This window comes from Lissotriton helveticus, chromosome 2_1 (genome assembly GCF_964261635.1).
Source record: "Lissotriton helveticus chromosome 2_1, aLisHel1.1, whole genome shotgun sequence".
Taxonomy (NCBI): domain Eukaryota; kingdom Metazoa; phylum Chordata; class Amphibia; order Caudata; family Salamandridae; genus Lissotriton; species Lissotriton helveticus.
The window spans coordinates 1,526,305,700-1,526,328,415 of record NC_136059.1 but is presented as its reverse complement, the minus strand read 5'-3'; the positions used below and the strand labels follow the sequence as shown (position 1 = coordinate 1,526,328,415).

General features: G+C 47.2%; 2 protein-coding genes across 2 annotated transcripts in view; one reads left to right on the top strand and one right to left on the bottom strand.

Annotated features, from left to right (window-relative positions):
- The window catches only part of LOC144818763 (uncharacterized), a 157,901-nt gene that overhangs the window by 126,054 nt on the left and 9,131 nt on the right, over positions 1 to 22,716 (top strand). Inside the window, exon 6 of the mRNA XM_078676491.1 lies at positions 3,926 to 4,024. Within this exon, the coding sequence (XP_078532617.1) occupies positions 3,926 to 4,024 (99 nt within the window). The remainder of the gene's footprint in view (positions 1 to 3,925; positions 4,025 to 22,716) is intronic.
- On the bottom strand, positions 9,989 to 11,464 carry LOC144819140 (endogenous retrovirus group PABLB member 1 Env polyprotein-like). The gene has a single exon (XM_078677122.1). It carries the CDS (start codon positions 11,462 to 11,464, stop codon positions 9,989 to 9,991), a length of 1,476 nt encoding a protein of 491 aa, XP_078533248.1.

Genomic DNA, 22,716 nt, shown 5'->3' with positions numbered 1-22,716 from the left:
CCCATGTGTGGCCTACATAACTTTCACAGTGCTTACATGTCAGTACAAGCCCTCTCAGTAAGCTCCCAGGTTCTGACCAAGGATATGCGTGTCCCCAGCGTCGCTGCCCGTGGTTTGTATGCATAACAGTCAGTTGTACCATGCAGTCGCCTGTTTGCAAAGATTCACCGCCACTCGGCCGCAATAGTGGTTCACTGCGTGCTCTCACCTCATAGCTATATGACCCCAAATGAAGCGTCCAGTCAGCCGCTGCAGTGTATCTCCGTCGTGGCCAGTACTGTTCCGCCTTGCGGTCCCTCGCTACCGCGATAACTCCCGCAGCGCATCTCCTGGAGCGTGAAGCCCTCACAGCGCGTAACACACATCGCTTTCCTCTTGTTACTGGGCGCTACTTTTCCTGTGACCACACCTCTGTATTCACCTCCAGGTTTGCCTTGCTGGACTCAAAAACTTGCGGCAGCCATTTTGGGAGCTCTGCTGCCAGAAGTAGGGTGTGGTTGTTACTCCCACTACTTTCTGGTACCCAAGAAGGGCAAAGGGGGCCTACGCCCTATCTTGGACCTACGGAACGTCAACGGCTTCCTCCGGAGGGAGAAGTTGAAGATGCTGACATTGGCTCAGGTCTTAGCTGCCCTAGACCCTGGAGACTGGATGGTAGCGTTGGACTTGCAAGAGGCTTATTTTCACATCCCCGTCCTGCCGGCCCACCGGCATTACCTGCGGTTCACGGTAGGCCACGAGCACTTTCAGTTTACCGTGCTCCCCTTTGGCCTTACCAGCACCCCACGGGTGTTCACGAAGGCGGTGGTCGCAGCTCATCTGCGCAGGTTAGGGGTTTCAGTCTTCCCCTACCTCGACGACCCGTTGTTGAAGGCGGGCTCGCCCCAGACAGTCGTCAGCCACCTCCAGACTACGGCCGACCCCCTGCACCTGCTGGGGTTCTCCATCAATGTGCCGAAGTCATACCTGTGTCTCTCTCAGAAGCTCCTCTTCATCGGAGCTGTTCTGGACTCTGCGCATTTTCGGGTATATCCTCCTGAACAGCGGGTTTGGGATATTCAGGCTCTGATTCCGATCTTTCAGCCTTTATCCCGTGTCTCGGTCAGGTTGACGCTGCAGCTTCTGGGGCTGATGGCCTCCTGCATCCTTCTGGTGCATCCCGCCCGGTGGCGGATGCGGGCTCTGCAGTGGGACCTGAAGTTTCAGTGGGCCCAGCATCAGGGCAACTTGTCCGACCATGTCTTGATCTCGGAGGGCACTGCAAGACAGTTTCAGTGGTGTCTCACGGACCGCGATTGCGTCAGCGGCAGATCCCTCTCCCTACCCCAACCGGAGCACGTAGTTGTGACGGACGCGTCCCTCCAGGGCTGGGGGGGCACAAGGGAGAGGCGGAGATCAGAGGCCTCTGGTCTGAAGGCATTCCTCCCCTCTGTCCGGGGGAGTGTAGTGCAGGTGTTCACGGACAACACCACCGCCATTTGGTACTGCAACAAACAGGGCGGGGTGGGGTCGTGGACCCTATGCCAGGAGGCTCTGCGCCTCTGGCAGTGGCTGGAACATCAGGGTGTGACCCTGGTGGTTCAACACCTGGCAGGCTCCCTGAACGCCAGGGCGGACGAACTCAGCCGTCGGTGCATGATGGATCACGAATGGCGTATGAACTCGGACTTGGCGCGCCTCTTTCAGCAGTGGGGAGAGCCTTGGGTAGATCTATTCGCCACAGAAGAGAATGTGCAATGTCATCAGTTCTGCGTGTTGGAATTTCCAAGGCGGCACTCACTTGGAGGCGCTTCTCGTCGCGAGTGGAGTTACGGTCCATTGTATGCCTTTCCGCCTATACCACTTCTGCCCAGAGTGCTGAAGAAGATCAGGCACGAACGGGCCCATGTTATCCTTGTGGCTCCGGACTGGGCACGAAAATATTGGTATACAGAGCTACTCAGCATGTCTGTCAATCCCCCGATTCGTCTGCCTCTTCAGGAGGACCTTCTGTCGCAGCAGCAGGGGACGGTCCTCCACCCGAACCTATCCAGTCTCCACCTCCATGTTTGGAGATTGAGCGGCGACAGTTGAGGCCATTTCACTTGCCTCCTGAAGTCTGTAATGTCATTCTGGCAGCCAGGCGTCCCTCCACAAAGTCGGTATACGCCTGCAGGTGGAACAGATTTGTGTCATGGTGCACAGCAAAGGCTGTGGATCCACTCTCTGCCTCCCTTTCTGAGGTTCTCCTCTTCCTTCTTTCTCTTGCCCAGCAGGGCTCTGCTCTGGGCACTATCAAGGGCTACCTTTCTGCCCTTTCCGCCTTATTTAGGCTACCTGATCTGCCTTCTTTGTTTAAGTCCCCGATTATTAACAGATTCTTAAAGGGCATCACTCATATGTTCCCTCCTGTTCCTTTCGTGATGCCCCAGTGGGACTTGAACCTGGTTTTAACTTACCTGATGTGCGCTCCTTTTGAGCCGCTTCATAACTGCCCTCTCCGTCTTCTTACACTTAAGACTGCTTTCCTGGTTGCCAGCACATCTGCCAGGAGAGTGAGTGAGCTCTAGGCTCTTTCCTCTAAACCTCCTTTCCTTTCTGTCCATCTGGACAAGGTTGTGTTGCGGACAAGACCCTTTATCCTGCCCAAGGTAGTCACAGCCTTCCACATCGGGCAGTCCATCACCTTGCCCACCTTCTTTCTGCCTCCGCATCCCTCGAAAGAGGAAGAGAGGCTCCACCGTCTGGACCCAAAACATGCGCTCTCATACTATCTGGATCACACACGCCAGTTCCGGGTGGATGACCAACTCTTTGTTGGTTATGTGGGCGCGAAGAAGGGACGGGCGGTGCACAAACGGACCATCTCTCGGTGGATCGTGTTGTGCATCCAGGCGTGCTACTCTTTGGCTAAAAAGGAACCTCCTGTTGGGCTGAGGGCCCATTCCACTCAGGCCACAGTGACTACTACTGCCCTGGGCCGGGGAGTCCCCTTGCAGGACAGTTGTCAGGCAGCTACGTGGGCCTCGTTGCACACGTTCGCAAGACACTACTGCCTGGACAGCCACGTCCAGAGGGATGGCTTCTTTGGCCGTTCCGTCCTCCAGGACTTTCTGGTGTGATTATTGGTTCGCAGACCCACCACCGGGGTTGGTATTGCTGGGGTATCTATTCTAAGGTAAGGAATCTATCACTAACGTGTCTCTTTCAGATGCACAAGTTACTACTTGTGTAACGATATATCTGTAAGAGACATTAGTTAGTGATAGATTCCTTACCGACTCACCCATCCTCCCCGTTCTGCGAACCGATATCTAGGGTTAAGGTCATCCCCTTTCAGAGCCCTAGTTTCATGGCACCAGTGTTGGTTTTTATCATGGCTCTGCGTTTCTGGCGCGGAAAAGCTGTGTATAAGAACTGACGTCAGCGCACGGAGGCGGCGTCTAAGTACTCCGACGACGTCATCACGGCGCCCACGACGCCGACGACGGACACGAAGCCGCGGACGACGCCTACCGACGCGCATGGGTACTGCTGCGCAAAAAATTTCCGGATCCAGTCTGACGCCTGGGGATATTCTAAGGTAAGGAATCTATCACTAACTAATGTCTCTTACAGATATATTATTACACAAGTAGTAACTTGTGCGTTAATACACATGTGAGTGTGTTTGTGCTGCAGCGTTGTGTGTTGTGGCGGCAGTATTCATTTTGATAAATTTCTTACTGCGAAGTCAAATATTTCAATGTCAGCTTCCTCCTTGAGAGGTCATTTGATGCACTTGAGCAAGAGACTAGATACTATTTTAGTCCATGTCTGCTCCTTGATTAGGTAGTTGGATATCAATGGAATGGTGATTCTTGTTTTCCTTATATAATGTATTCTATGGTATTATGTGTATATCTGTAATTTGTAATACTATAGTTGTATTTATTTTTTATAACAGACCATGAGGGGGTTTTATTTCGTATTAAGCACGAGGAAGAGCCGTATTGTGAGGACTACCAAGAATTTGACAAACTGCAGAATGCCAGCAATGCTGACTGTGAGTTAAAATTGCCTTTTTTTGGGGGGATTAAGGGCTTCTCAGGCCATTTATGTTTCTCCTCTTTGCTGTCACCGGGATAGGCATGGAGCTATACAATAAGCAGTCTAGTCCTCCTAGTATCAGTGCAATACAAATGTCAATCCAGATGCCCATTGTACCTTTTTTTACCTCCTTCTAGTCTCATCTTCAAACCCTATGGTCCACCAAAAAAGTATGATTACCTGCTGCAATTGCGCTAGATTGAAGGTCAAAAACAGGATCTGTAATTGATAACTGATCTAGGCGGTTATTCTTCTAGCCATAGCACGGTATGAGAATGGCACAACCTGCTTCAGTGCTCATTGAATTGCATCCTGCTCCAAACTCTGGCAAACACAAAACCGGGGTACAGCTTCCTCTGTAGAAGAACAACAGTACAAGTCACATTAATTATGAGCACATTGGAAGTGCATGCACAAAACAAAGCCAGCTTCTGCTGCCACTTGCTTGAAGTACCATCTGTACACCTGAGCTGGAAGCTGTCTGTTTGTTCTAAACTTCCTTGTGAAACTTGCCAATCATCATCTTGCTGTAAATATTTATAGATCATGCTTTGGGATTCTTTTGTACATGTTTTCTATTGAAAATAATAATTAGTGGGGCCGTGGCTTCGGAGCCGTTTGTGATGGCCCACTCCAGTAGGGCTCAGTGACTCCCTGGGCTTCTGCCCGTAATGAATCTGTCATAGATCCGAAACTCATGTCTGATCAAGATTCAAATGCACATTAGATACCCTGAAAAAGACGATCCTGAACAGTGGCGATCAACACAGGTGAAATAACAGCCAGTACTGGGAGGTGAGGTCTATGCAGGAGGAGAATCCCCGGCCTAAATTTAAGTAATAGCCCGGCTGACAGCACAGAAGACACCAGCGAGGGTCATAGAGACCCAGAAAGCACAAGAGCGGCAGTCACGGATTGAGGGAACTGCAGGACAGTGAGCGACCCGGCGCAAGACGCCATAATCAGTTCAGCAAATAAAGGCCGTGTGAGTGATGCAGGAGGGCTGAATTGAAACCGCGGGAGACAGGCGCCCAACAACACCAGCCACCATTGCAGCCAGAGCAGTGCAACCCTGCCAGTAACTCCTGGTGAGTGCGCGCAGTGGAGCAAGACCCACCAGATATAGATCGGCCGAGGCACATACACAGCGTAGAAGAAGGCACCAGACAATAATAAAAACATGCGCACAGCGTGCAGCCAGACAGGGCTGCAAATAAAAGAAGCAGGGTGCAGCGGCCAGAGAGCATGGACCCAGGCACCAGCGTGTAACAGCAGGCGAGCAGGAACCCTCGGGCATGATCGTCGCTCTGCTAAGCGGAGGTGTTGAGGCGGTGGGAACTACCAGTTTTAAACGCTGCTGGCGCAGGGGCCTGAAAAGACAGCAAGCAGGCAAGGGGAGAGCAGTGAATGAGATCAGCCTACTCTCCGAAGCAGCATAAGAGAGGCCATCGCTTGCCTAAGTCCTGAAACGGACCAGATGAGCCAATATACGGGTCCTGCCGGGGTCCAGACAGTGTAAGTCCCTCCAGGAGAGCCAGGCGACCCATATCTGAATACCACGCAAAAGGGACCAGGAAATCGCAGTGAGGGACTCAGTCGGGGGCCCTATCCGGACACATAAGGCCACGGTCAAAAGTGCAAACCACTAAAGTTACTGGAGACCCCTGGTGACAGAAAATAAGCAGCAAAGACGACTCCACAGATGGACCGCGGGCCTGGAAGCATACAATAACTGATCGAGCCCCACAAGAGCATCAGTCAACTGATCACAATGCCTGGAAAAAAAGGATTAAAAGGGACCCTCCAAACTAAACTGGATAAGTTTGCAACGCAGAAGCAGTCCGAACCAGATACCCTTGGTAAGGGGGAGAAGAAATGGGGCCGGAAAGTGGCGACTCATCACTAAAAGATATTATGGAGGCCTTAGTGGGAATACGGACATCCCTAGAAACAAGAATGGACTCTATTATGCCTGAGGTAACACTGATGAGGGCAGACATGCACAATATAAGTGAGAAAGTTAAAAACATGGAGGTGGTCACTACAGAGTTATGTGGTGAGACAAATCTAATGCATCCTGAAATCAAAGAACTTCAAGTGGCCAGTAAGAAAATGGAGAGCTTACTGGACGATTATGAAGGCAGATGACGTAGAAATAACATTAAGATACTGGGGGTCCCAGAGAAGGCGGAGGGACCAGCGATAGACCTCTTTGTCGAAACACTTATCTGCGACTACCTGAAACCAAAGAACCTATTCACGTTTTTCACAGTAAAAAGAGAGCACCGGATTCCAGGAGGTATGCCGAAACCGGGCACCACCAGACCCCTATTGGCGAGACTTCTACATTTTAGGGATCGAGATACCATCTTACAAAGTGCCCGCACGGCGCCGCCGATTAAGTTTGAACACACCAAGGTCAACTTCTACCCTGACTTTAGCGTCACAGTCCAGAATAAAAGGAGGAACTTTCTGGAGGTCAAGAGGCAGCTACGTAATCAGGGTATTCGATACTCGATGTTATCCCCAGCGAAGCTTAGAGTTGAGGAGAAGGGAAGGTCCTGTTTTTTTTAAATGCCAGAATTCGCAGCAGATTGGCTGGAGGGATGGAGACCAGCAAAAGACCACAATCCAAGAAAAGGAAAAGAGCACCTCTGGAACTCAAAACCTCTGCAGCAAGGTGGACTAAACGATCCCTCATCAAAGGTGATGGAGGGGACTGGCGCCCATCGCTGAGGGACAGGCAGACTCTACGCCGCAGCCAGACTGAATTACACCGGAACGATAAGTGACTCTATGGCACTAACACTAATGAGTAACTGAGACATGAGTACAAATTGATTGGTGGAGTGGGAACCCGGGGGTCCGGCCTGGGGCCTCCCCCTAACATACATAGGGCGACAGGCACTCTGCATAGTTGGGGACATGGGCAGTTTCAAGCCCAGAGTGCAGGGAAGCAGGGAGGAGGGTAATCTGTCAGCAAGCAACTCCGACACTAATGATGGGAAACAGAATATGATGCATTCAGATATATGTCCTGACAGAAAAAGAATAAGAGAAGTTTGTTGTGTTTTGTGTTTAGTTTGAATACTGATGACATGCGACGATGGACTCTGATCAATTGGGATCACACACTTTGCACTAGGAGACGAAAGCAATGGTATGCAGGATGTTTGACAGTGCAATATTTGGTTAGCAAGAGGTCTGAAGAAACTCGGGGGATGAAACGCATCATTCTGTTAGTTAGCGATGGGTCCACTTCTGAAGCAGGGACTTAAATTGTTATGCTGGATTGTAAACGGTCTGGGCGATAAACTAAAGAGAGGCATAGTGTTACAATATATCAAGCGACATTCGCCCAGTGTAGTTTTACTCCAGGAGATGCACTTGTTGGGAATCGCATGTAAGGGATTGACCAGATGGGGTTACCAAATCGCGGCACACTCATTCGAAACTGGATCTCGGGGAGTGGGCATAATGGTACGTAAAAGCTTCCAATTGGCAATTGACAGCACCTGGCCAGATAACCTAGGTTGATTTGTCGCGATCTCGGGGAGATGGGAGGGCCGTATATTGAACTTGGTGTCGGTGTTTATTCCACCTGGCCTCCAAGCCTCAGCCTTTGGTGACCTGTTGCTTCCCTTGCCGGAGGGAAGGCTTCTTGTAGGAGGAGATTTCAACTCGATTCTATCCAATAGCTTCGATCACTGGCCCCCTAAAAATGTGCTGCCTTCATGTACACAGATACATAATTTCATGGACGCAATAGGACTCGTCGATACTTGGAGGGCACGTCACCCTATGGAACAACAATAAACATATTATTCAGGTGCTCACCTCAGCATGTCCAGAATTGACTATGTGATCACACCAGCGGATCAGCTAGAGCAGGTCACTATACCTCCTGGTTTAGCCAGCGCTATATAAAACTCAAGTAAATAAAAATAAATAAATAAAGTGAGACATCTAGCGAGGGGAATATCAGATCACTCGCCTATCTGGGCCCTGATAGAAGTTGGGTAGTCACAGATTGGAAGAGTGGCCCCAATAAACCCATGGTATCTTAAGGTTCCCTCAGTAAAAGAAAAGCTAGTGAAAGAAATAGATCTTTATTTCTGGGAAAACAAAGATTCAGTAGAATCTTTTCAGACACTATGGGAAGCCTTTAAAACTGTAATCAGGGGCCATGCTGTCTCCCTGATTGCAGGCACCAAGAAAGAAAAGCAGATAGTAATGGAAAGTCTTGAAGCAGACATACTGGAATTGGAAAGTCAATTAAGGTTAACCAACCCAGATGAGGTCAGATACTCCTTGAAATTGAAGACAAAAGAATACACGGCCCAAGCCACAGACACTGCAAAAACACAACACAGGGCAACTCTCAGTAGAATATATGCGGTGGGAGTTAAGGCTGGGAAATTATTAGCATGGTTGGACCGAAGAGAGCTAGCTAATAGAGTGGTGGTGGAACTCAGCGACGATTTTAATAACAAGCACACTGAGCCGCAAGAAATTGCAAACATATTTGGTAACTGCTATGACCAAATTTACAGAGCCCAAACGACCTATACGGAAGAGGATGCAGAGGTATTTCTGAAAGATATTTCCCTACCCATGCTCTCTGATGAGTTTGAAAGAAATTAGAGCAAGAGCTGGTCGCTACAGAGGTAGAAAAAGCAACACAAGACTTGAGCTCGGGCAAGGCAATGGGCCCAAACGACTTGCCTATCGAACTGTATAAACTAGCCCCCAGCAGACTCACACCCTATCTTACAACTATGTTTCAGGAGAGCCAAGAGGTGAGAACTCTCCTGTTGGAACAGAGAATAGCAACCATAGTAGTGATTCATAAAAACGGTAAACCTAAAGACAAAAGCTCCTCTTACTCACCGATATTATTGCTCAACGCGGAGGCAGAAATCCTAGCTAAAATACTGGCAAGCAGCATGCTATTATCTATTACCAAATTAGTTCACCCTGACCAGTCCGTCTGTGTTCCAGCCAGAAGCACTACTTGAAGTACTGGGTTTTTCGGAACCAATAACCCAGCGGTGTCAGGGTACACCCTAAGACTTCGAGTTGTACCTGCTTAGACCACAGAAACACAGAGTCTTCTAGGTGAAGTCAAGGATCGAATTTATTGGCTGCAACCAAGTAACAGGCGTCCTAGAAGTACAACACGGTGTATATTCTCAGGAGATTGCTCAATCTTACAAAGCCAGCCTTCTCTTTTTATACAAAATATTACGCTTTAGGCAAACATTCTTTACATTTCAGTTGACCATTCACATGTTTTCACTACAAAGGAAAAGCAGAGTCATGATGACAAGCCCATATTTCAGTTTGTTCAGCCCACAATCAATTATCCGGCCAGGCCCAGTATTTTCATCAGATATCGACAGACCCCCAATAAAAACAGGCACCTCCTCCTCGTTGGCGAGTCATAAAGTAGAAAACAGGGTCAGTTGTGTGCAAGATTAGGCGTGGTTTGTGTGCGATGAAAGGTTTATGACATGTTGTGCCTTGATACTATCTCGTTCGGCCACTGGGAGAGGAACTGACCAAACAGGTTTGGCCTTGGGCAGTGGAGTCAGCTTGCCCAGGTCACAGAGAAGTCAGCAAAGGTGTATGTGACCTTCAGAATCGGGTTTGGCCTTAGTCATCTGCCTATGTGAGGGTAACTCACAAAATGGCTGCCGTTCACAAAATGGAAGCCGAGGGTTTAGGACGAAAACTACGATTTCAGGGTGAAATAGTCACTCGAATATAGCGAAAATGCTTGTGTATAGACTACTAGCCATTCTCGGTCTTCTGATATCAAAATCGTCATGTTACGATGATGTTTATAACACGGGTCCAGAATCTGAAGTACTACAGACCCTCCTTTTGCCCTTACATAGGCAAGAAACCTATACTCACGCTAATCCGAGTCCAGGTCTATATTCCTAATGTCATTGAGGTGTTTCTGTAGCATCATCCTATTACTTAGCTCGTCCCTCGATACAGGTTTCCTTACACACGATGTAGCACAGAGGCCACATATTGCAGGAGCACACTGTACGCACAGACAGAACAGGAAAAAAATGGCTAAGATCATCCCAATGACCATCAGAATTTTCCATCCCCAAGCGGATATCAGTTCCCTGAGCCATCCCATCAACGACCAATCTCCTTTGTCCACATGAATAGATTCGGAAATCTTATGCAGTTTGGAGATGGCCTGGTACACTGTTGGAGCGTTATCTGGAATGAAAACACAGCAACTCGATTGGATCAATTTACATACCCCACCTCGGTCTGCAAGTATGACATCTAATGCGACCCTGTTCTGAAGGGTCATAAGACGATCCGACTGGAGCTCAGCAGTCAAGTTACTAAGGGCACCGGCAGTATCAATTATGGTGGATTCTACCACCCTTGTCAATTGCCTTATGTTCCTGCTGTTAACCATTGGTCCCCAGAACGGCAGAAAACCCTTTACGAAGTCCCCAAATTCTTGTCCTGCAGTGTCTTCTTTACTGAAGACACCTCTAACTATCCTTGTCTTATGGTAATCTGCAGCAGCTGTGTAGGTGGGAGGCAACAGGAATGAAACAAAGCATGTGCCTGAAAAGTCAGGGGGCAACCATGTATAGGCTCTATCATGGCAGATGAAATAGGTACCCTTAGCTGCTAGGAACGAAGGGGAAGTCTGGGACCCAAAAACATACGTTTCAGTGCAGATGCTCTTCCCTAACTGAGCTCTGGGATTCTTGCCAGTACCTTGCAGACATAAGTGGCCCTGCTGTTTCTCACTCAGAGTAACTCCATATCCGGTTACGTTCCATCCTATATATACTAGTGTCTCATCTCTCGGGATAGTTTCGTAGGAAATATCTTCCTTATTCATGTCTACTATACCCTTAACTAGAGCACTATTCTTAGGATTGTCTGTTACAGAACGTAGGGGGTAGACTTCATGTGCGTAGATGAACATCGTTCTGTATGCCCACACAGAACCATTATGGCTGAATGGCAGGACCAGATAAGGAATACCTTTATCCGTGGTGTGAGGCATAAGACCACACACCCAACAGTTAGTCGTGTTCATTACTAGTTGGTGTTGGTGCAAAAGCTGAACAAAGGAGTTATTGATAAACTCTAATCTCCTAGCGGATTCATGTTCAGGAAGAGGTTGAAAAGAATGTGAGGAAACAGTAGAAGGGGGAGGTATGGGCGATGTAGTGGGTGCAAATGTCACTCGAAAAGAGAATAAAACATATCCTATTAAAAACATCATTACACTTAATAACATGAAAATACATAGTATCAAAAAGCGTTTCGTGGTCACCAGTCTACATATTCTGGATTTAAAGTTCATAGTTTTGGCAGGCCTCTCCATCTCGAAAAACTCCATCCTCTCTAAAATGCTGCTCGCGATGGTAGGGTGTTCTATGCTAAGGAATGCTTCTGTCAGTCCAGGGCAACTCCCTTAGACCAACCAGAACTGTCGACCTAACGTCTTCAGCTGCACCCCAAAGACTTTGGGCAACCGCCACCCTACAGCGGAACCCGGATGGTGGTTCGAAAAACAAAAATAAAAAAGTTTCTCAGATGAGAGGGCTGCACTTTCAAAAATTAGCAAAGAGGTAGAATATTTTATTTGGCCATAGTTCTCGGCCTCAGATTATATATTTTCTTTCCAGGTATTGTTTGATCTTGGAAAAGGAGTTCAGGCTTTGTAGTGTCCAATCGAATTGACGGTGGCACAGCTTCTTGCAAGATATTGTCACTTTCTTTTTCAGAAATTGTTTCTTTTATACGTGCAGCACTAAAAGGCAGAAATCGAGGCACAGTTTCAGTCTCTGAGTCAGCGATGCCCTCCTGGACCCACCGGTCGTACGGCAGAGGCAAAGGTACCCTCTTGCAGTGTACACCGTGCTTCTTTCCTTCTACTTGAACGGCTGATCTCGTTGACAGAAGAACTAGGTGAGGGCCGGTCCACCGGGGCTGGTCATTCTTTGTTCGCTGGAAGTTCTTGACCAGCACCCAGGATCTAGGATTGATTGGGTGTCCTGGAGCTTCAGAGACCTGAGGCAGAGTATCGTGAACCTGTTGGTGTAAAACACGCAATTTAGCCGTCAATTCATACAAATAGTCAAGTAAAACAGGGTGTTCGATTTCACTGAATTTGGTCGGCCTTGGCACTCCCCATATGTTGGCCGGGCGGCCGAATACAATTTCATAGGGACTAAGTCCCACTCGCGAATGCACAGTCATTCTGGTTGATAGGAGCGCTAAAGGCAGAGCGTCAGGCCATTTAAGACCAGAGCTCGCTTCAATTTTGGCCAGTTTAAGTTTTAACGTGCCGTTGTAGTATTCTACTAGTCCAGCTGATTGGGGGTGGTTTGCAGCATGAAATTTCTGTTGGATGCCTAGCCCTTCACATACTTTCTTCATCACTCGACCCACAAATTCACTCCCATTGTCACTCCAGACCATTCTTGGCATTCCAAATCTAGGGGAAAATTCTTTCACAAGGGCTTTAACTGTGGATAGGGCAGTGTTGTCTTTTAGAAGATATGCTTCTACCCATCTCGAAAAGGCACAAACAACAACGAGTACGTATTTCAAATTGTTGCACCTTTCCATGTGGATGAAATCTAGCTGCAAAACCTCGAACGGATACGTAGGAGGCGCAAAATGACCAGCTGGAGTTGGGGTTCCCCTACCAGGATTGTATTTCAGACACACCATGCAATTCTTGACCACATTCTCTGCACACTTAGGAATTCCAGCATTTTGCCATACTGGGGCCAACAACTTACAAATTTCTTTCACACTGATATGAGCCATTCCATGGGCCATTGTAACCACTGCAAGCACATACGCATCGGGTAACAACCATCTCTGATGCTCTGACAATTCAACCCAACAACCATTGGCATCCAGTTTACCCGTACTTTCTCTCCACACACTCAATTCTTTCTCTGTAGCTTCAGCTTGAATAGACTTCACACTCTCTATCGTATCCTCACACATTCCAACATCACCAACCCATCTTGCAGGGCCTGCAACATACATTCGACTCATCACATTCCTTGCTGTCTCTTTTGCGATTTCGTCAGCAAATGCATTTCCACGACCAACATCATCAGTCACCTTCTTGTGGGCACTGCATTTCACAATCGCAACTTGCAACGGCAAGGTCAGTGACTCAAGGAGCTCATTCACCAACTGACCATGCTGTATCTTAGCTCCATGCGAAGTCAGAAATCCACGTTCTTTCCACAATCGTCCAAAACTGTGAGCCACACCAAATGCATACTGGCTGTCGGTATATATGGTCACTTTCATTCCTTTCGACAACACACACGCTCTCGTAAGTGCAATCAATTCTGCTGCTTGAGCTGATTTATGTGGAATACGTGCGGCTTCAACAACCGTATGCAAAGTCGTGACAGCATATGCTGCAGTCGTGTCACCATTCGGAAGCTTGAAGCATGAACCATCCACCCATAATGTACCATCACACTTCACAAGAGGAGTGTCTTGGAGGTCTATTCTCCCTTTTGTCTCTTCCTCTGTTCTGAGAAAACAATCATGCTGTTCTGAAGCATCTGTCTCTGCTACAATCGGCAACAACGTAGCTAGATTAAGCGTGTTGCATCTTTTTATGTGCACATGATTCGCTAACAATGTCAACTCGTAACCTGACAACCTAGCACTAGTTAAGTGCTGTGTCTTGGTCCTGTTTAACAACGTGTCTACTGCATGTGGAACCATCACAATCAATGTGTTATTCATCACTAAACCAGCAGACTGTCGGATAGAAACAGCTGCTGCTGCTGTGGCTCTCAAACAACTCGGCAATGCTTTAGCTACCGGGTCCAAAGTCGACGAAAAATACGCACATGGACGCTGCTTGTCTCCGAACAACTGTGTCAACACTGATAATGCACAACCTTCTTTCTCATGGACATACAATGTAAAGGGCTTACTGTAGTCGGGGGTACCCAACACAGGAGCCGAACATAATGCATTGCGCAATTCGGAAAAACTTTTCTGGCACTCTTCAGACCAAGGAATGGGATTCGGTGTATCTTTACAAGTTAATGCCACCAAAGGTTTGGCCAGCAAAGAAAAATTTGGTATCCATTGTCTGCAGTATGATGTAAGACCTAGGAAGGCACGCACTACTCTCTGTCTCCTTGGCACACTCAATTTCGCAATTGCCTGGATTCTTTCTGGGGTCAGTTTCCTTCCCTCCTTCGATAAGAGATGACCTAAGTAGGTCACTTCTTGTCGACAATATTGCAATTTTGAAAGAGACACTTTGTGGTGGAAATCAGACAAATGACGCAACAATGACAACGTGGCTTCATTACAGATCTCTTTAGTATCTGCAGCGACGAGCAAATCCTCAACGTACTGAATAAGTGTAGCGCCATCAGGTAAAACAATCTTATCAAGCTGTGTCTTTAAAGCCTGACTATATATCAATGGGCTTTCACAGTAGCCCTGGGGAGCGTGTTTGAAGCGGAAGCTTCGTCCTCCTAAACTGAAGCCAAAAATATCCCTACTCTCCTCGGCTATCGGGATGCTGAAGAAAGCGTTCTTCTAGTCAATCACCGAAAACCAAGTCGCGGAAGCTGGAATCCTAGTCAATAGGGCAGTGATATCAGGAACAACTGGGAATTGTGGCACAACTATTTTATTGACCTCTCTAAGATCAATCACAAACCTGTACACAGGTGGCTGAGAAGGGTCAGTACGCTTCAAAACGGGCAGAACAGGACTATTGCACACGTTACCTCTTGTCTCTTCAATTACATCTTTTTCAATCAAATCGTAAATGATCGCTAGCAACGCTTTTTCACCTTCACTAGAAATCTTGTATTGGGGAATGCGTGGCATTTTAACATTTGCCTTCAATGTCACAACATATGGCGGTATTTCCAAAAGACCCACATCATTAGGACCAGTAGCCCAAAGAATATCAGGGAGAAACGACAACTCTGTCGGTAGTTTGTCCTTCGAAAAAATACATTGGAGAGATCACTTTGTTACCCAGTGTAAGTTGTACTCCCGAAGGGGAACAGTACAAAGTCGCATACAACCTTTTTAATAAATCCAATCCCAACAAGTTTTCACCACAACCTGTTGTTAAAATAAGGGGTGCTTCGAATTCGCAGGGTCCAACAGAAAGGGACATAGGACTAGAAACTGGGTTCCTAACCGGGGCGCCAGAAAAACCTACTGAAACATTCGTTTCGCCAGACTAAGGTGCGCCAGGGAGTTTTGAGTGCATAATAGTACTCTTCGTAGCACCAGTATCCAACAGAAAAGGCTCTGACACACCTGATGCAATCACCTCAACATAAGGTCCACTCTGATCTACTGGAACTGAAACAACTCCCTCTCTTTGTCTATGGCTGTCCTAGCAATCATTACCTTCCATATTATCATCTTCTGCATAGTAGTCATCAGCATAGTACTGAGCTGTCCTACCAGACGCGTTATTCTGCTGATCAAAGCTATTCATTGAATTTTGAGGCAGAAGGGAACGCGCGTTTTGGGGGAAATTTCCACGTCCTCTACCTCTAGACGCTTGTTGAACACCTTGACCTCTTGCGCCAGAAACACCATTCGTACGCTGTAACAAAATAGGACAACTATACTTGAAATGACCCTCTTCTTTACAAAAGGAACACTGATTGGGACCTACGGGAACACGTGGTTGAGAATACTCGACTCTTTGCGAATTCCTCTGATACTGTTGAGGTTGCTGGTAGTTATTCTGACCACCACGTGGCGGATACGCTTGCTGTAACAGAACCTTCGTCTTTAACTCTTTAGTTTTCTTCTCTGCTCTATCCTTCTCATCTTTATCTCGATTTTCATAATACTGTGCAGTAGCCAATATCTGTGCTGAAGAGGAAACGGCCCAAGAACTCTCTGAATCTTTTAATTTCTTACACAACTCGGGAAGCAAATTATGCACAAACTTGTCAACGAACAACCGTTGACCACATTCTGTGCTCATATCTTGACCACTGTGGTCGACAAACATTTCTTCAAACCTGGTGAAGAAATCAGACACCGTTTCATCTTTCTTCTGCTTACACGCAGACAATTCATCCCAATTCACACGCATCACAGGCATTAAGGTTTTCATGTAATTAATGATCCTACCAGGGAGGTCTGCTACTAAAGGCTCAGGTTTAGCACAACCAACTTGTCGGCCATCTGAAGCAGTAATATTAGCCCATGTGTCACCCAACTCTTGATCATGATATGCATGACGAATCTTTCCCCATAAAGGCTGTGGAACAACATTTCCAAACAACATATCGATATCGGCTAAATTCATAATGCATGAACCTGCAGTCTGCGATAACTCCTTGTAATACCCTGCAGGATTCTTACGGGGATCGGGCAATGTCTGCTTAAGGGCCAAAACTTCAGCTCGCTTCCATGGAAAATGTACCCAGACACGCTGAAAATGTGCTGGTGCAGCTACAATACCAAGACCTACATCAGCCTGTACTGCTTCCTTCCATACCGGAGGAACTTCTCTCATGGGGTACTGTCTCACCTTCTTTTTAATAGAGGAATCAAACAATGAACGAGAAACGCCTTCACTCCTGAAGGATAACAATGTCGCAACCGCTTTCTCAACATCTGAACCCACAATTGTTCCCTTTGAAAACTCGAACCGTACACGGCTCAACTCGGGCGGATTAGGTTCCAAATCATTTTTCTCTAAATCCTCACACAGAAAAACACACATTTTCTCAAAAACGTATCTCTGCTTCGGTGCTTCCCACTGATTGAAGACATCCATAACAGACTCTAGGTCATAACCCGTTGAGTCAGTAACCCATTTACGTGCCAAATAATTCAACGTTTCCTTCTCTCTAGAATCAGGCAGTTGACTACGCAACTGTGTACGCTCTGAGATAGGGGTCGTACTTGTCGTCCCAAATAAAGGATACAGGAGACTAGTGACCGTGCTAGTCACTCTTTGTCGAACAGAGGGAGAAGTCGATGAAAAGACAAGCGGAAAAGCAGAGTGAGGCAAGGCAGATGCAGAGGCATAGTCGGAAGGAATACCAGGAGTGGAAGTTGATATAGTGGTTAAAGTTGTAGGAAGTAAAGGCAAAGCAGATGTCAAAGGCAGTGGCCCTTGAGTAGGTTGCCCCGGAGGAATAGGAGCCAACTGGAGAACAGCTGGCGGCTGTGGAGGAGCAGGAGGCAAAACACCCAAAGGTTGCGCAGCTAAAGGTTGCGGAGGTGCCGTAGCACTCTGTGCATAAGGGGGTGGCGAACTCAACAAATGCGACATTAGGGGATCTTTTTCAAGTTCTTTTGCTGCCTCTTGCTGAAGAGGCGGCAAAACTGGATAGCATTTATCGATTACCATTTTACGTTGCCTGTGCAACTGCTCGCTCATCTGTTCCTCTTCGTTATCTTTGTACTGCATAGCAGCTTGCATTATCGAGATACCCCTTTCTCTCTTATTTTTTTTTGCTAATTTAATTTCCTTCTGTTTGGCTTCCTTACGCCATAGGCGGAAAGAGTCAAACATCGCCGGCCGGGCTTTCGTCTTAAAAAGTTTGACCTCAAGGTTATCTAGAATTTCCGTGTCAAAGCTACCATATTGGGGCCATTTTAAAACACCATCTTTGTGGGTGTATCGGATCCATACTTCATTATACGTGATGGGGCCTACTCCATGTTTCACATATAATTCATAGGTTGGAGTTCCAATCGGAGGAACCGGACACAAGTCCTCCAATCGGGAATCCCTATTACAACCAAGACAAAACAAATTTCCAAGTCTGCTAAGACCAGGCATCTTTGCTCTCTAGTCTAGCTTCAAACTTCAAAGGATTATCGAATACGATATTCTCGTGAATACACGAGTCCCTCGGCTTTGGTACTTGCAAGTTCCAAATCAAAGATCCCAAAGGGATACCCAAACTAAGAACCAAACTAAGGACTGGGAGACGCTCCACTTATACTTAACTGAGGTATCGATGACGTCACCAGAAGACTCGTCTATCGTTTCGCTCTACCAAACAAGGGTCCAAAGCAGGGCGATAGCCAGGGCAGCAGTCCTTCGTAGCCGTCGGGAAGCGGGGAACCTCGCAGCAAAGACTTTCGGACCACGTCGACATGCAGGGGTCGATGAAGTGGCGGCCTTCCTCCAGAATTTTCACACGAAGCTCCTCACGAACCTCTGGCTTGGACCGGTACCGTTGGTATCGCCCCATGTTGGGCGCCAATTGAAGTACTGGGTTTTTCGGAACCAATAACCCAGCGGTGTCGGGGTACACCCTAAGACTTCGAGTTCTACCTGCTTAGACCACAGAAACACAGAGTCTTCTAGGTGAAGTCAAGGATCGAATTTATTGGCTGCAACCAAGTAACAGGCGTCCTAGAAGTACAACACGGTGTATATTCTCAGGAGACTGCTCAATCTTACAAAGCCAGCCTTCTCTTTTTATACAAAATATTACGCTTTAGGCAAACATTCTTTACATTTCAGTTGACCATTCACATGTTTTCACTACAAAGGAAAAGCAGAGTCGTGATGACAAGCCCATATTTCAGTTTGTTCGGCCCACAATCAATTATCCGGCAAGGCCCAGAATTTTCATCAGATATCGACAGACCCCCAATAAAAACGGGCACCTCCTCCTCGTTGGCGAGTCATAAAGTAGAAAACAGGGTCAGGTGTGTGCAAGATTAAGCATGGTTTGTGTGCGATGAAAGGTTTATGACATGTTGTGCCTTGATACTATCTCGTTCGGCCACTGGGAGAGGAACTGACCGAACAGGTTTGGCCTTGGGCAGTGGAGTCAGCTTGCCCAGGTCACAGAGAAGTCAGCAAAGGTGTATGTGTCCTTCAGAATCGTGTTTGGCCTTAGTCATCTGCCTATGTGAGGGCAACTCACAAAATGGCTGCCGTTCACAAAATGGAAGCCGAGGGTTTAGGACGAAAACTACGATTTCAGGGTGAAATCGTCACTCGAATATAGCGAAAATGCTTGTGTATAGACTACTAGCCATTCTCGGTCTTCTGATATCAAAATCGTCATGTTACGATGATGTTTATAACACGGGTTTAGAATCTGAAGTACTACATACTCTTAATTTGAGACAACTGTATGGGGTGATAGCTAGAGTGAATACAATACGCGAAGACGCAGTGGTGGTATCCTTGGATGCCACCATCGCGTTTGATACAATTAAATGGCCCTATATGTTCTCAGTTTTGAAGAAGTTGGGATTTGGCCCAAGTTTCCTCAGCTGGATACACCTACTGTATAAAACCCCATTGGCTCAAGTAGTGGTCAATAACCGAAGATCCCCAATGTTCGCACTAGGGAGAGGAACCAGACGGGGTTACCCTCTTTCTCCACTGCTTTTCGCCCTTATGTTGGAACCATTTGCAATGGGGATAAGGAAAGATCCTGTTATTAGAGGACTGAAATGGGCTGAGGAATGGGAGGATCTTGTATCATTGTATGCTGATGATATACTGTTATATCTGGCGTCACCCAGCGCCTCCCTAAATAGAGCGATGCATATCTTTATGGCTTTTGGGAAGTGCTCTGGCTAAAGCATAAATTGGTCCAAGTCGATCATCTGTGTCCTGTGCGGCAAACTGCCTACAATGCCGCAGGGTATCAATATCAGTGAAGCCAAATTAGATTTTAGGTACCTGGGGATCCATGTTTCGAGGGATCTCACCCTCTTCTACGGACAAAATCTTCTGCCCCCCTTACAAAGACTTAAGATCTGATGTTAAACACTGGGAATCTCTTCCGCTGTCTCTATTGGGGCGTGCAGCATTGTTCAAAATGATGGCCCTGCCGCATTTCTTAGATGTACTACAAAACTCCGCTTGCCGAGTTGGAGCAGACTATTTTAAATCCATAGAAAGTGCCCAGAGACGGCTCCTATGGAGGTGGGAAGCCACCCAGGATATCCATTCAAAAACTCACTTGTGGGTGGTATGATGGAGGTATTGCGCTCCCCTATATTAGGTGATATTACTGGGCTTCACAGCTAACTTAAATGAACCAATGCACTGTTAGGCCCCCTGGGGATCCAGGATATCAAATAGACAAGTGGCTTCTTCCAGGGGAGGATTTCACAAGGGTGTTGTATACCAAACCCACAAAGTTGAAGCTGGCCCCACAATGCATGCGGGACAGGTCTGGTGGGCGGCTACAAAAAGCTTGGATTGGGAAGGGAAGGGAAAATAACACGTGCTGCCCCTCTCTGGGATGCAGAGGCATTTGGTAACCTCAGGAAGACCAAATGTTTTGACCAATGGGATTTAATCGGCATCTCTAGGGTTGGAGATCTTTGGAAAGTGAGAGATATGTGGTCAAATTTTCCCAGCTGTAGAAGGAATACGACTTGGCCAGCACTGAATATTTTAGATACATGCAGATTAAACACGCATTACAGACGACAATAGTCGGTGGAGAGACGTTTCCTGAATCCTCCCCACTAGAACATAGAATCTTAGCGGGATACATGCCAGAAAAAGCCATACTTTGACTTATAAGAAGCTAATTAACAACATGTCTGAACCTCTTCTCCTCCGGACTGAATGGGAACACGATGTGGCGGGTTTGGAAGACTAAGAGTGGCTTGAGGCATGAATGAATGAATGAATGAATGAATTTATTTGTTTGGTTACTGAAAACCATTACATAAAACCAAATACAAAGGTAACAACATTACAAAAATTAAAATCAAGGAAATTGTAAAAAGTCCATAGGTGCAGAACAAGCTGGGGAAAGGGTTCAAGGGCCAGCAGGAGACTCTAATATGCGGCCTGTGGAAGCCATCAGCATCGCCCGAGCTTGAAAGATGAACTTTCCAAAGGCCGCCATGTGCTTTACCGTGGACAGGGTATACAGATGAGTGAGCCCCTCCTCTGCGGTGCTTGACCCTGATTGTCTTAGTAATGGCCTAAGGTAAAGACTGCGGGCCAGGCGGAGGGCCGGGCAGCAGAAGAGGATGTGGGCCAAGGACTCACGTTTATACCTGCAGAGCCTGCATTCCCGGACTTCAAAGCTGGCCTGACCGCAGGAATATAGTTCTTTAAGGGGCAATGGGTGCAGTCTATAAGCCAAAATCTTATGGAGGGCGGCACGGCCCACCGCCTGCGTGAGATGATGTTTAGGAGTGTGCTGGATGTGCGGGAGACACAAGGTCTTATGCAAGTCTTTTCTTCTCAGGGAGTCCAGGTCCAATTCCCATGACCGCGCACGCACTTGTTTTTCTATCGCATTCTTGATAGCAAAGTATTTGACATGTTCAGGGTTCCATGAATCCGTGGCAAGTTTGAGCTGGGCCTTAGCCACTTCGAGGGTGGACGACCAGGGGTTCCCAGGCTCTATGAAAATAGATTTCAAGACTGCCTTTAATGTGTTCTCCTGTGCCGCCGTTGTTAAAAAGTAATATTTACTTAGGGCGGCCAGCTCTTCCAGGTTTTGCTGGTTGAGCGAGAACTCCAGGTGAACAAGGGTGTTTCTGGTACACCTTGGAAGATGGAAGACTTTCTTATATGCTCTGCACTGAATTTTTTTCTAGTTCGTTGCTCAGTTTGCCCGGGAATGCCTGTAGGGCATAGTTGAGTGCCGGCATAAGTTTGGCTTTAAGAACTCTATTAATAGCCGTGGTGGAAGGGCTATGTAAGGATGCTTGCAGCTTGCAAATGGCATAGGTAATGGATTTACCTTTAGCTTGGATTGACTTAAGGTGGGCGCTTGCGAGCCCCGATTCCTGGAAACAAATGCCCAAATAGATGTACCGCTGCGTGGATTCCAGAAGGAGGTTGCCTAGTCTCCATTTTATAGTTTTCTTCCTTGGGTAGTGACCAAAGAGAATTACTTTTGACTTGCTCGAGTTTGCTACAAGCCTGTTTTTATCGTTGTACATGGCAAGTGCAGTCAGCACCTTTTGTAGCCCCATTCTCGTGTGGTCAAAAAGGACCAGGTCATCAGCATATTGCATGAAAATAATTTTATTTCCACCAATCTTTGGGGTGGCCAGGGCAGCCCCGGTCAAAGCCTTCTCCATGTCCGCTGTATATAAATTGAACAATAGTGGGGCTAACATGCACCCTTGTTTTAAGCCTCTGTCTGTGTTGATCTTGGCTGATGCGTGGTCCCTCGAGAGTTTAATTCGCAACCATGTTTTTTGGTAAAGCGACTGTATCGCTCTTAGCAGCACCGGGTTGATGTTCCATTGGACCAGCTTGTGCCACAGAATTGCGCGATCTACCCCATCGAACGCCGCCGAATAATCAATGAAGAGGGGGAGGCTTTTGCTTTTCCGAGTGCGATGTGCCAGGAAAGAAAGTGCGATGTTGTTGTCAACTGTGGCAGATCCAGATCTAAAACCGGTTTGACAAAATAGAAGGATGCCTTCTGCACTCGTCCAGTTTACGAGTTCCCTCAAGATGGCGCTGGCATAAGCTTTTCCCTCAACATCAAGCAGGGCGATCATGCGGTAGTTGGTAGGTTCAGTTTTTGGGCCTTTTTTATGGATGGGCTGTAAAAGCGAGCCCCTCCATGAGTCTGGTACGTCCCCCTGGAGCCAGCATTCAGAATATAATTGGGTCAGATTAGTCGACCA

What these genes read in the sequence shown, in the direction of transcription:
- LOC144819140 (XM_078677122.1), bottom strand. Translation starts at nt 11,464, where the DNA reads ATGGAGTTTTTCGAGATGGAGAGGCCTGCCAAAACTATGAACTTTAAA.